General features: G+C 37.9%; 1 protein-coding gene across 1 annotated transcript in view; it reads right to left on the bottom strand.

The window, feature by feature from the left end:
• LOC137621392 (collagen alpha-2(IV) chain-like) overlaps positions 1 to 12,634 on the bottom strand; it is a 21,088-nt gene extending 8,454 nt beyond the window's left edge. Inside the window, exons 1-2 of the mRNA XM_068351690.1 lie at positions 12,566 to 12,634; positions 7,352 to 8,932 (exon numbers count right to left, since the gene is read on the bottom strand). Coding sequence (XP_068207791.1) covers positions 7,352 to 8,932; positions 12,566 to 12,634 — 1,650 coding nt within the window. The remainder of the gene's footprint in view (positions 1 to 7,351; positions 8,933 to 12,565) is intronic.
• Positions 12,635 to 13,212: the final 578 nt, after the last annotated feature.

Here is a 13,212-nt window from a genome sequence, read left to right as displayed (position 1 = left end):
TAAAGCTTTTTTTGGCAATGCCAATACAGCTCTAACTACAATCTTGAATACGGTGGAACTTATTTTTAAGAAGACATGTTAACACTTCATGAATGTAATGTAATGTAACAATTCTTCCTTACCCAAGGGGTTAACTACTGCACTGCAATTGTTCAGTGTCCACTTTCCTCTTGGTATGGGTAGAAGAGACTTTTTAGCTATGGTAAGCAGCTCTTCTAGGAGAAAGACACTCCAAAATCAAACCATTGTACTCTAGTCTTGGATAGTGCCATAGCCTCTGTACCAAGGTCTTCAACTGTCGTGGGTTAGAGTTTTCTTGCTTGAGGGTACACTCAGGCACACAATATTCTATCTTATTTCTCTTCCTCCTGTTGAAGTTTTTATAGTTAATATAGAAAATATTTATTTGAATTTTACTGTTCTTAAAATATTTTATTTTTCCTTGTTTCCTTTCCTCACTGGGCTATTTTCCCTGTTGAAGCCCTTGGGGTTATAGCATAGTGCTTTTCCAACTAGGGTTGTATTATTATTGTTATTATTATTACTTACTAAGCTACAACCCTAGTTGGAAAAGCAGGATGCTATAAGCCCATGAGATCCGACAGGGAAAATAGCAAAGTGAGGAAAGGAAAAAAGGAAAATAAAATATTTAAGAGGAGTAACAACATTAAATAAATATCTCCTATATACACTATAATAACTTTAACAGAACAAGAGGAACAGAAATAAAAAAAAATAGTGTGCTCGAGTGTACCCTCAAGCAAGAGAACTAATTTTACACTTACATACATACATATACCAAAGGCACTTCCCCCAATTTTGGGGGGTAGCCGACAACAACAAGAAACAAAACAAAAAGGGGACCTCTACTCTCTACGTTCCTCCAGCCTAACCAGGGACTCAGCCGAGTTCAGCTGGTACTGCTAAGGTGCCACAGCCCAACCTCCCACATTTCCACCACAGATGAAGCTTCATACTGCTGAGTCCCCTACTGCTGCTACCTCCGCGGTCATCTAAGGCACCGGAGGAAGCAGCAGGGCCTACCGGAACTGCGTCACAATCGCTCGCCATTCATTCCTATTTCTAGCACGCTCTCTTGCCTCTCTCACATCTATCCTCCTATCACCCAGAGCTTTCTTCACACCATCCATCCACCCAAACCTTGGCCTTCCTCTTGTACTTCTCCCATCAACTCTTGCATTCATCACCTTCTTTAGCAGACAGCCATTTTCCATTCTCTCAACATGGCCAAACCACCTCAACACATTCATATCCACTCTAGCCGCTAACTCATTTCTTACACCCGTTCTCACCCTCACCACTTCGTTCCTAACCCTATCTACTCGAGATACACCAGCCATACTCCTCAGACACTTCATCTCAAACACATTCAATTTCTGTCTCTCCATCACTTTCATTCCCCACAACTCCGATCCATACATCACAGTTGGTACAATCACTTTCTCATATAGAACTCTCTTTACATTCATGCCCAATCCTCTATTTTTTACTACTCCCTTAACTGCCCCCAACACTTTGCAACCTTCATTCACTCTCTGACGTACATCTGCTTCCACTCCACCATTTGCTGCAACAACAGACCCCAAGTACTTAAACTGATCCACCTCCTCAAGTAACTCTCCATTCAACATGACATTCAACCATGCACCACCTTCCCTTCTCGTACATCTCATAACCTTACTCTTACCCACATTAACTCTCAACTTCCTTCTCTCACACACCCTTCCTAATTCTGTCACTAGTCGGTCAAGCTTCTCTTCTGTGTCTGCTACCAGTACAGTATCATCCGCAAACAACAACTGATTTACCTCCCATTCATGATCATTCTCGCCTACCAGTTTTAATCCTCGTCCAAGCACTCTAGCATTCACCTCTCTCACCACTCCATCAACATACAAGTTAAACAACCACGGCGACATCACACATCCCTGTCTCAGCCCCACTCTCACCGGAAACCAATCGCTCACCTCATTTCCTATTCTAACACATGCTTTACTACCTGTGTAGAAACTTTTCACTGCTTGCAACAACCTTCCACCAACTCCACATAACCTCATCACATTCCACATTGCTTCCCTATCAACTCTATCATATGCTTTCTCCAGATCCATAAACGCAACATACACCTCCTTACCTTTTGCTAAATATTTCTCGCATATCTGCCTAACTGTAAAAATCTGATTCATACAACCCCTACCTCTTCTAAAACCACCCTGTACTTCCAAGATTGCATTCTCTGTTTTATCCTTAATCCTATTAATCAGTATTCTACCATACACTTTTCCAACTACACTCAACAAACTAATACCTCTTGAATTACAACACTCATGCACATCTCCCTTACCCTTATATAGTGGTACAATACATGCACAGACCCAATCTACTGGTACCATTGACAACACAAAACACACATTAAACAATCTCACCAACCATTCAAGTACAGTCACACCCCCTTCCTTCAACATCTCAGCTTTCACACCATCCATACCCGATGCTTTTCCTACTCTCGTTTCATCTAGTGCTCTCCTCACTTCCTCTATTGTAATCTCTCTCTCATTCTCATCTCCCATCACTGGCACCTCAACACCTGGAACCGCAATTATATCTGCCTCTCTATCATCCTCAACATTCAGCAAACTTTCAAAATATTCCGCCCACCTTTTCCTTGCCTCCTCTCCTTTTAACAACCTTCCATTTCCATCTTTCACTGTCTCTTCAATTCTTGCGCCGGCCTTCCTTACTCTCTTCACTTCTTTCCAAAACTTCTTCTTATTCTCTTCATATGACTGACACTTAGGAAAACAAAATAGATATTCTCATTATTACTACGTAAGCTACAACCCTACTTGGAAAAGCAGGATGCTATACAGTAAGACCAAGGTCTGCATCGGGGAAAAATAGCCTAGTGAGGAATGGAAATAATGGAACAGGCAAACTATATATGAGAAATGGTTAGAAAATATTTTGAGATCCGTAATAACGTCCAAATAGACCTGTAATATATAAATTATGAAGAGAGACTTATGTTAGCCCATTAAAAAAAAAAAAAAAAAAAAAAAAAAAAAAGGGGGGGGGGATTTTAAACTTCTGAGGAATATTTTTAACATAGATAATTAGCAACAAACTTATAGGACTTTTGAAAAGTGTTGATCTTTCTCAATTATAATGGAAATATTTGCATTAAAATCGCAATTATGTTGACCTCAAAATCATACCAAACCCTTCTTCCATTGAGCCAGGCTTATAAAGGTAGCTCATGAATGGCAGAGGCAAGGGACAGTGACAATGCCCTAGAGACAACAACGCCAAAAGCCCCTCTACACCCAAACTAGGACCAGGGAGGAACAGGCAATGACTGCTGATGACTCAGCAGGTAGGTCTATAAGCTTCCACCAAACTACCCATCCATAGCTCACAAGGATGGTGAGGTTGCAGACACTAAAGAAATTATCGAGCTAGAGATGATCTCGAACACCAGTCCAGCAGATCACTAGACAGGGACGTTAAAATAGTCTACCACAACCACTTTTCATTCTGTTTCTCAGTTGGATAAAATCGATTTACATACATCAATGTTCTTTCTTCTGCATATCTATCATTCATTTATTCTATCTCCACATTTACCTGGCATTTCAAATTTCCCCTGCCTTTATTTCCCTTCTCCATCTTAACCCCCCTGCCCCCTACCCCCCCCCCCAGCCACTTAGACTTCCTGTAACTTACTGGAAAGATTTTTTCGTATGAAATTTTTCCAAGTTATCCCAAGGCATTCTGGGAGAGAAATTTCAAGAACAAGCGCCACATTACTCGCTCTCTCTCTCTCTCTCTCTCTCTCTCTCTCTCTCTCTCTCTCTCTCTCTCACTTGTTGCGGGGAACGAGCTGGTCTCAGAAAGAGACGAATGTGAAGGAAAGCGGAAGTCCTTTTTTACCAGCGAGACAGATTTCCTCGCAGGATTCTTTTTGTCTTCCAATTAAGAGAGGCTGTCGAGTGTCTCCTTTCATTTGCAATTTTTACTCTCTCTCTCTCTCTCTCTCTCTCTCTCTCTCTCTCTCTCTCTCTCTCTCTCTCTCTCTCTCTCTCTCTCTCTAAACTTCTGCTCATTACTAGACATAATAACGAGAGACACTTTGGAGTGACGAGAAATTATTTTTCGTTCACAAGCAGTTTATTTTAATTGTTCATTACTTCTCTTGTAGTTTATTCATTTCCTTATTTCCTTTTCTTACTGGGCTATTTTTCCCCGTTGTAGCCCTAGATTTTATAGCATCCTGCTTTCCCAACTAGGGGTGAAGCTTAGCTAATAATAATAATAATAATAATAATAATAATAATAATAATAATAATAATAATAATAATAATAAGAGTCCCATTATAAAAAATGTACTTTTTCGTTCCGATTAACTAATTACTCCTTCGTTTTCCCGGAAAAAAGAGAAGCAAGAGAATTCCAGACCTAACACAGTCACTGGGGCATACAGGAAGACTTCTTTCAACACACACACATCCATATATATATATATATATATATATATATATATATATATATATATATATATATATATATATATATATATACATATACATATATATATACATATATATATATATATACATATATATATATATACATATATATATATATATATATATATATATATATATATACATATACATATATATATACATATATATATATATATATATATATATATATATATATATATATATATATATATATATATATAAATCTGTGTACATACATCTGTAGATATTTACCAGAAATCAAAATTTATATTGGATCCTCTGAAAATTCTTTTATGAATAACAGCCTGGCAAGGACTCGAACCTATGCCTCTAAGTCGAATTTATATATATATATATATATATATATATATATATATATATATATATATATATATATATATATATATAAAACAACCCAAACTAGAATTAAATATCGATTTCAACTTTGGGAACATCCATCCACAGAAAACTCTTAAAATAATGCTTATGGCTGTGCAAGGACCCGAGCCTATGCCTCGAATCACACACTCACTATATGTATATATCATCATCATCACTATCCTCAACATCATCTCCTTCTACGCCTACTGAGGTAAAGGGCTTTCAATTCAATACTTAACTCCATTTATCATCTCTTATTATACGCTTTATTGTCCTCAACCATGTAGGCCAGGGTCTTCCAACTTGTGAAGCCCAGTTAATAAATAAATATATATATATATATATATATATATATATATATATATATATATATATATATATATATATATATATATATGTAAGTGTGTGTGTGTGTGTGTAGTCTTTTAAAATACGCCTTTGAGAGAGTGTGGTGCCACAATAATTCAGCTCACCAGCATCTCGGCCGCAAGTCTCAGGGGAGAGGGTTCAAAGCCTACACTCGTAAATATACACAAAAATATACCATTGATTTACATGAAAACCCTTACCTTCATAAAAGGAAAAATATACACATGATTTCCCTATTGAAATTATAATTTTACAGTTCATTTCACCTTCAAAAAGGCTATTCATTTTCCCAAGCAAAATGTTACATAATGTTACATGGCCCCAATAAACAAAACTCATAATGATTAATTTCATAATCATCATCATCTCCTCCAACGCCTATTGACGCAAAGGGCCTCGGATAGATTTCACCAGTTGTCTCTGTCTTGAGCTTTTAAATCAATACTTCTCCTTTCATCACCTCCAACTTCACGCTTCATAGACCTCAGTTATGTAGGCCTGGGTCTTCCAACTCTTCTAGTGCCTTATGGAGCTCAATTAAAAGTTTGGTGAACTAATCTCTCTTGGGAAATGCAAAGAGTGTGCCCAAACCATCTCCATCTATCCCTCGTCATGGTCTCATCCAAATATGGAACTCGGGTAATCTCTCTTATAGCTTCCTTTCTAACCCTGTACTGTCACTCAACTTCCATTATTGTTCTAAGGGCTTTTTTTCTCAAATCTACTAAATCTGTTGGCTATTGTTTCAATGTCATTAGTTTGCAACTCATTGTAATATAATCAATAAAAACAATCCTGACTTTTTTTCTTTAGACTCACACCGTTATGAGTGTTTTATGAGTGCTATCATAATTCATAACTTTAAATGTATATTGGAAGAGAATCATAACTTTAAATGTATATTGGAAGAGAATCATAACTTTAAATGTATATTGGAGGAGAAGGCAGCCTGGATTTTAGGCCATTTCAACCCAAGGGATTCTACAATCTTGGTTCTGTACCGCACGTGTATTACACACGCTCGTACACTGTACAGGTATTTCTGTTTATATATATATATATATATATATATATATATATATATATATATATATATATATATATATATATATATGTATATAAATATATTTATATATATAAATATATATACAATATATATGTACATATATATAAATATATATATATATATATATATATATATATATATATATATATATATTGTCATCATCATTCTCCCCTCGCACTGATAACCTATTTATGCCTGTATATGCTTGTCTCATTGCGTTTGAATTTATGTACCGTTCTTGACTGGAACGGCTTGTACATATACGTTCGCTCCGTCCAAATAAAGTTAGTTCCATTCACTCCGCTTTTCAGTTAATACCTGACTGGTGTAGCTTCACAATTCAACCTATATGGTTTGTTGCACAAGAGGCCCAGAGCACTTAGAAGGAGACGCGTGTTTTTCACTATACTCGTATTATATAGTGAGCATTCAATTCTTGCCGTATTTATAAGTCACGTTCCACATAGAAATATATATATATAATTACGGCTCATTATTATTGGTTGCGTTGATTATACTTAATGAAAAGAAAAAAATTTTCTCAAGTTTTGAATATATAATTTATGCTCAAGAACCAAATTTGTTTCAGGCTGGAAAAGTCGTGACTGTAAAAAAAAAAGCGAGTTTCGTTAAAGATATAAATATGATGTGGTTGCCTAATCATAATGAATCTTAATTTTAAAAACCATATACATAAAAAAAATATATCATATTAACATACGCATTAGTACAAACAGAAACACACACACACACACACACACATATATATATATATATATATATATATATATATATATATATATATATATATATATATATACATCGACGCTAATCACATGTGTTTTGAATTTCACGAGCATAATCATGCATTACCATAAACTCAAAACATTCATACACAAAATTTTTTCCCACATTTCCAAATAATTACCAGACATCCAACACAAAATAAAAAAAAATAAATCATGAAAATAAAAAGTACACTAAATACCCCAAATGAAAACCATCCCAATTTTGTCAGTATCATATTCCAGTCGCATCCCGTGATCCAGCGGTGTCCTGGATTCCCGTGATCCAGCGGTGTCCTGGATTCCCGGGATCCAGCAGTGTCCTGGATTCCCGGGATCCAGCGGTGTCCGGAATTCACGGGATCCAGGCGTGTCCGGAATTCCCGGGATCCAGTGGTGTCCTGGATTCCCGGGATCCACCGGTGTCCGGAATTCCCGGGATCCACCGGTGTCCTAGATTCCCGGGATCCAGCGGTGTCCTGGATTCCTGGGATCCAGCGGTGTCCGGAATTCCCGGGATCCACCGGTGTCCGGAATTCCCGGGATCCACCGATGTCCTGGATTCCCGGGCTCCACCGGTGTCCGGAATTCCCGGGCTCCACCGGTGTCCGGAATTCCCGGGCTCCACCGGTGTCCGGAATTCCCGGGCTCCACCGGTGTCCTGGATTCCCGGGATCCAGCGGTGTCCTGGATTCCCGGGATCCACCGGTGTCCGGAATTCCCGGGATCCAGCGGTGTCCGGAATTCCCGGGATCCAGCGGTGTCCGGAATTCCCGGGATCCACCGGTGTCCGGAATTCCCGGGATCCACCGGTGTCCGGAATTCCCGGGATCCACCGGTGTCCGGAATTCCCGGGATCCACCGGTGTCCTGGATTCCCGGGATCCACCGGTGTCCTGGATTCCCGGGATCCACCGGTGTCCGGAATTCCCGGGATCCACCGGTGTCCGGAATTCCCGGGCTCCACAGGTGTCCGGAATTCCCGGGCTCCACCGGTGTCCGGAATTCCCGGGCTCCACCGGTGTCCTGGATTCCCGGGCTCCACCGGTGTCCTGGATTCCCGGGATCCAGCGGTGTCCTGGATTCCCGGGATCCACCGGTGTCCTGGATTCCCGGGATCCAGCGGTGTCCGGAATTCCCGGGATCCAGCGGTGTCCGGAATTCCCGGGATCCAGCGGTGTCCGGAATTCCCGGGATCCAGCGGTGTCCGGAATTCCCGGGATCCACCGGTGTCCGGAATTCCCGGGATCCACCGGTGTCCGGAATTCCCGGGATCCAGCGGTGTCCAGAATTCCCGGGCTCCACCGGTGTCCTGGATTCCCGGGATCCACCGGTGTCCTGGATTCCCGGGATCCACCGGTGTCCTGGATTCCCGGGATCCAGCGGTGTCTGGAATTCCCGGGATCCAGCGGTGTCCGGAATTCCCGGGATCCACCGGTGTCCGGAATTCCCGGGATCCACCGGTGTCCGGAATTCCCGGGATCCACCGGTGTCCGGAATTCCCGGTATCCACCGGTGTCCGGAATTCCCAGGATCCACCGGTGTCCTGGATTCCCGGGATCCACCGGTGCCCGGAATTCCCGGGATCCAGCGGTGTCCGGAATTCCCGGGATCAACCGGTGTCCGGAATTCCCGGGATCCCCCGGTGTCCGGAATTCCCGGGATCCACCGGTGTCCGGAATTCCCGGGATCCCCCGGTGTCCGGAATTCCTGATCCGGCCGTTCCGATTCCAAGGAAATGTCAGAATGTTCTACATTTATGTGTAGGTCCCGTCCACTCCTCCTCTGCCTGCGTGGCAGTAAAGATTTATTGGTGGGGAATAAGGTCAGAGGTGGGCGGTTTATGGTCTACGAGAAGAAAATATATATATTTTTTTTTTCACGAAATATTGCTTGCCCTCTGTAATATTGCTAGTGAAAAAGACGATTTTTATCATTATTATTATTATTATTATTATTATTATTATTATTATTATTATTGTTGTTGTTGTTGTTGATTTTGCCATATATATAATAAAATTTATTGAGGTGGGCTGTTTATGGTCTACAAGAAAAAAAAAATTATTTTTTTCCCGAAATATTGCTTGCCCTCTGTGATATTACTACTGAAAAAGACGATTTATTATTATTATTATTATTATTATTATTATTATTTAAGGTTGAATTTCCTATAACCTTCAAATTTATGTTTTTGTTTTGACCCGACAGTGCTACATTGGATCCTTCTCTCTGGTTACGGTTCATTTTCCTTTTGCCTACACATACACTGATTAGTCTGGCCTATTCTTTACAGATTCTCCTCTGTCCTCATACACCTAACAACACTGATATTACCAAACAATTCCTCTTCACCCAAGGGGTTAACTACTGTAATTGTCCAGTGGCTACTTTCCTTTTGGTAAGGGTAGAAGAGACTCTTTAGCAATGGTAAGCAACTCTTCTAGGAGGACACTCCAAAATCAAACCATTATTCTCTAGTCTTGGGTAGTACCATAGCCTCTGTACCATGGTCTTCCACTGCCTTGGGTTAGAGTTTTCTTGCTTGAGGGTAAACACGGGGACACTATTCTATCTTATTTCTCTTCCACTTGTTTTGTTAAAGTTTTTATAGTTAATATAGAAAATATTCATTTCAATGTTACTGTTCTTAATTATTCTATTTTTCCTGTTTCCTTTCCTCACTGGGCTATTTTCACTGTTGGAGCCCCGGGGCTTATAGCACCGTGCTTTTCCAACTAGGGTTGTAGCTTAGCAAGTAATAATAATAATAATATTAATAATAATAATAATAATAACCTATAAACATGAAGTTAATAGGATGTTACTGTTCTTAAATATTCTATTTTTCCTGTTTCCTTTCCTCACTGGGCTACTTTCACTGTTGGAGCCCCTGGCCTCATAGCATCATACTTTTCCAACTAGTGTTGTAGCTTAGCAAGTAACATAAATAATAATAATAACAATAATAATAATAATAATATCCATAATAATAACAATAATAATAATAATAATAATAATAATAATAACAATAATAATAATAATAACCCATAAACCTAAACAGGCAACTCATGTATTCATTGTAATATCATTAAAATAATGGTAATAATGTTTATAACTGTACCCGGATATAAAGGCGTTTACAGTTTTATTATATCCTGTTAGAGGGATATAATTTGACGTAATCAGATCTTTAAAAAAAAAAGGGAAAATAAATACTCTTAGAATTACCAGATCTCTAAACATACGAATTTTAGAATTAAAAAAAAAAATCCGATACTGAACACATGCCAACCAAGCTTGAGATTTCATGAAAATCTTTCTAACAATATTTCATGGAGTGATAAAAATCTATCGCGGAGAAATTCATGAAAATTATTCTATGATAATTTCATGAAAATTTTTATAATGACATTTAATGAAGGCCATTCTTTGAACTTTGATAAAAATTCATCTCGGGGAAATTCATGAAGACCTTTCTATAATAATTTCATGAAAATCTTTCTATAATTTCATGAAATTCTTTCTAATAACATTTCACGAGGACCATTCTTTGAACTTTGATAAAAATTCATCTCGTAGAAATTCATGAAAATTATTCTATAGTAATTTCATGAAATTTTTCTGATAAGATTTCACGAAGACCATTCTTTGAACTTTAATAATAATCCATCTCGGGGAAATTCAGGAAAATTATTCTTTAATAATTTCATGAAAACATTTCTATGATAGCCTCATGAAAATCCTCTTTGGATATTTCAATGAGAAATCTTTATAGAAAATCCTTTACATATCATAAATTATATCAACAGCAGCTCCACTAAGCCTTAGTAAATACAGATTAACATATAATTCAGCGTAAACACGATTCAAAATTATATTCTGAGCTCATATTTTTTTCTTTATTTGGTCACAGATTTTGGATTTTGGAAAAATCATTCTGGAACTTTTTCCAAAAGTTTATTTTTTTTTTCTCCGATATCGACAACGGTGCAAAAACTCATTGAAACTAGAGGGACACCCATTAGAGCGCAGACCACCGCAGCAGCTAATTTCTCGACTTTTTGATTGACCTTAACCTTGACCTTTGACCTTAACTTGTATTAATTGGCCTGGATTTTCATACACTCAAATATGATGAACCAAGTTCGAAGTCTCTGTGACAATGATGTCCAAACTTACGGCTGATTACGTGAATTGGACATTTTGCTTGACCGAGACCTTGACCTTCCAAAATTTAATAATTTCCAGATTTTTACATAACAGTTAATCCCAGCAAGTTTCATTACTCTACGATTAAAATTGTGGCCAGGAAGCTGTTCACAAACAAACACACACACACAAATAGAGGCGAAAATATAACCTCCTTCCAAGTTCGTTGGGGGAGGTAATTGTACGTATTAAGCGCTTAATTAATCATAAATAATATACAAAAATGCTACTTTTATCATTTAATTTACCAAGACCTCATAAAAAAGAGCTTGGATTATAACTGAAATCTAATTTAATGAATTGCATTTGTTAAAGATCTGATGAAATTGGAAGTCGAAAACGACAAGGATGAAAATTATTTCATTAAAAACCTTCTTGGATTTTAATGCATTGCTAATTAAAGATTGGATATCTATAACGAATTTGCGTCAAATGACCTCGCGTTGGGTCCGGAAGGACCATTCAGTACCGAGGGCTTACTGAAGGAAAAAATTGTAAATGTACTAGAAATATAAAATCAAGGAGATGAACAGGAAGATGAAAAAAATAAAAAATTAATTAGTTTAGGAGGTAAAGTAGAAGACTAAAAAGTTATTATTATTATTATTATTATTATTATTATTATTATTATTATTATTATTATTGATTTTGTTGTTGTCATTATTATTATTATTATTATTATTATTATTATTATTATTATTATTATCATTGTTGTTGATTTTGTTGTTGTCATTATTATTATTATTATTATTATTATTATTATTATTATTATTATTATTATTATCATTATTATTACTATTATTATTGTTGTTGATTCTGTTGTTGTCATTATTATTATTATTATTATTATTATTATTATTATTATTATTATTATTATTAAATGCTAAGCTACAACCCTAGTTGGAAAAGCAGGATGCTATAAGCCCAGGGGCTCCAACAGGGAAAATAGCCCAGTGAGGAAAGGAAATAAAGAAAAATTAAATATTTTAAGAATAGTAACAATATTAAAATAAATATTCCTATTTAAACTATAAAAAGTTTAACAAAACAAAAGGAAGAGAAACTAGATAGGAAAGTGTGCCCGAGTGTACCCTCAAGCAAGAGAACTCTAGCAGTGTAAGACCATGGTACAGAGGCTATGATACTACCCAAGACTAGAGAACAATGGTTTGATTTTGGAGTGTCCTTCTCCTAGAAAGAGCTGCTTACCATAGCTAAAGAGTCTCTTCTACCCATACCAAGGGGTTTTCTGTTTGCGCTGACCTGAGTCCATGCCATAGGAAAAAAGCTTTATTATGACGAATTAAGACCTTAAAAATTATTACTTAATAAATCTCATTCAATAAATTTATATACAAATACTAAAACTTGTATTCTATAAGAAATGTCATTTTAAAAGTCTAAATTTAGGTTGAAAGGTCACTCATGAATGACAAATGCAAGGGACAGGTCAATGCCCTGGAGACAGCATGAACACATATGACCAACGTCCAAAGCCCTTCTCAATCAATCTAGAACCAGGGAGGGCCAGGCAATGGCTGCTGATGACTCAGCAAGTAAGTTCCCCAATGCTCTTCTCAATCAAGCTAGAACCAGGGAGGGCCAGGCAATGGCTGCTGATGACTCAGCAAGTAAGTTCCCCAATGCCCTTCTCAATTAATCTAGAGCCAGGGAGGACCAGGCGATGGCTGCTGATGACTCAGCAAGTAAGCTCCCCAATGCCCTTCTCAATCAAGCTAGGACCAGGGAGGGCCAGGCAATGGCTGCTGATGACTCAGCCAGTAAGTTCCCCAATGCCCTTCTCAATTAATCTAGAACCAGGGAGGACCAGGCGATGGCTGCTGATGACTCAGCAA

The sequence above is a fragment of the Palaemon carinicauda genome, chromosome 28 (genome assembly GCF_036898095.1).
Source record: "Palaemon carinicauda isolate YSFRI2023 chromosome 28, ASM3689809v2, whole genome shotgun sequence".
Lineage (NCBI taxonomy): Eukaryota > Metazoa > Arthropoda > Malacostraca > Decapoda > Palaemonidae > Palaemon > Palaemon carinicauda.
Note: the sequence above shows the minus strand (reverse complement) of the source record. Positions and strands in the feature narration are given on the sequence as shown.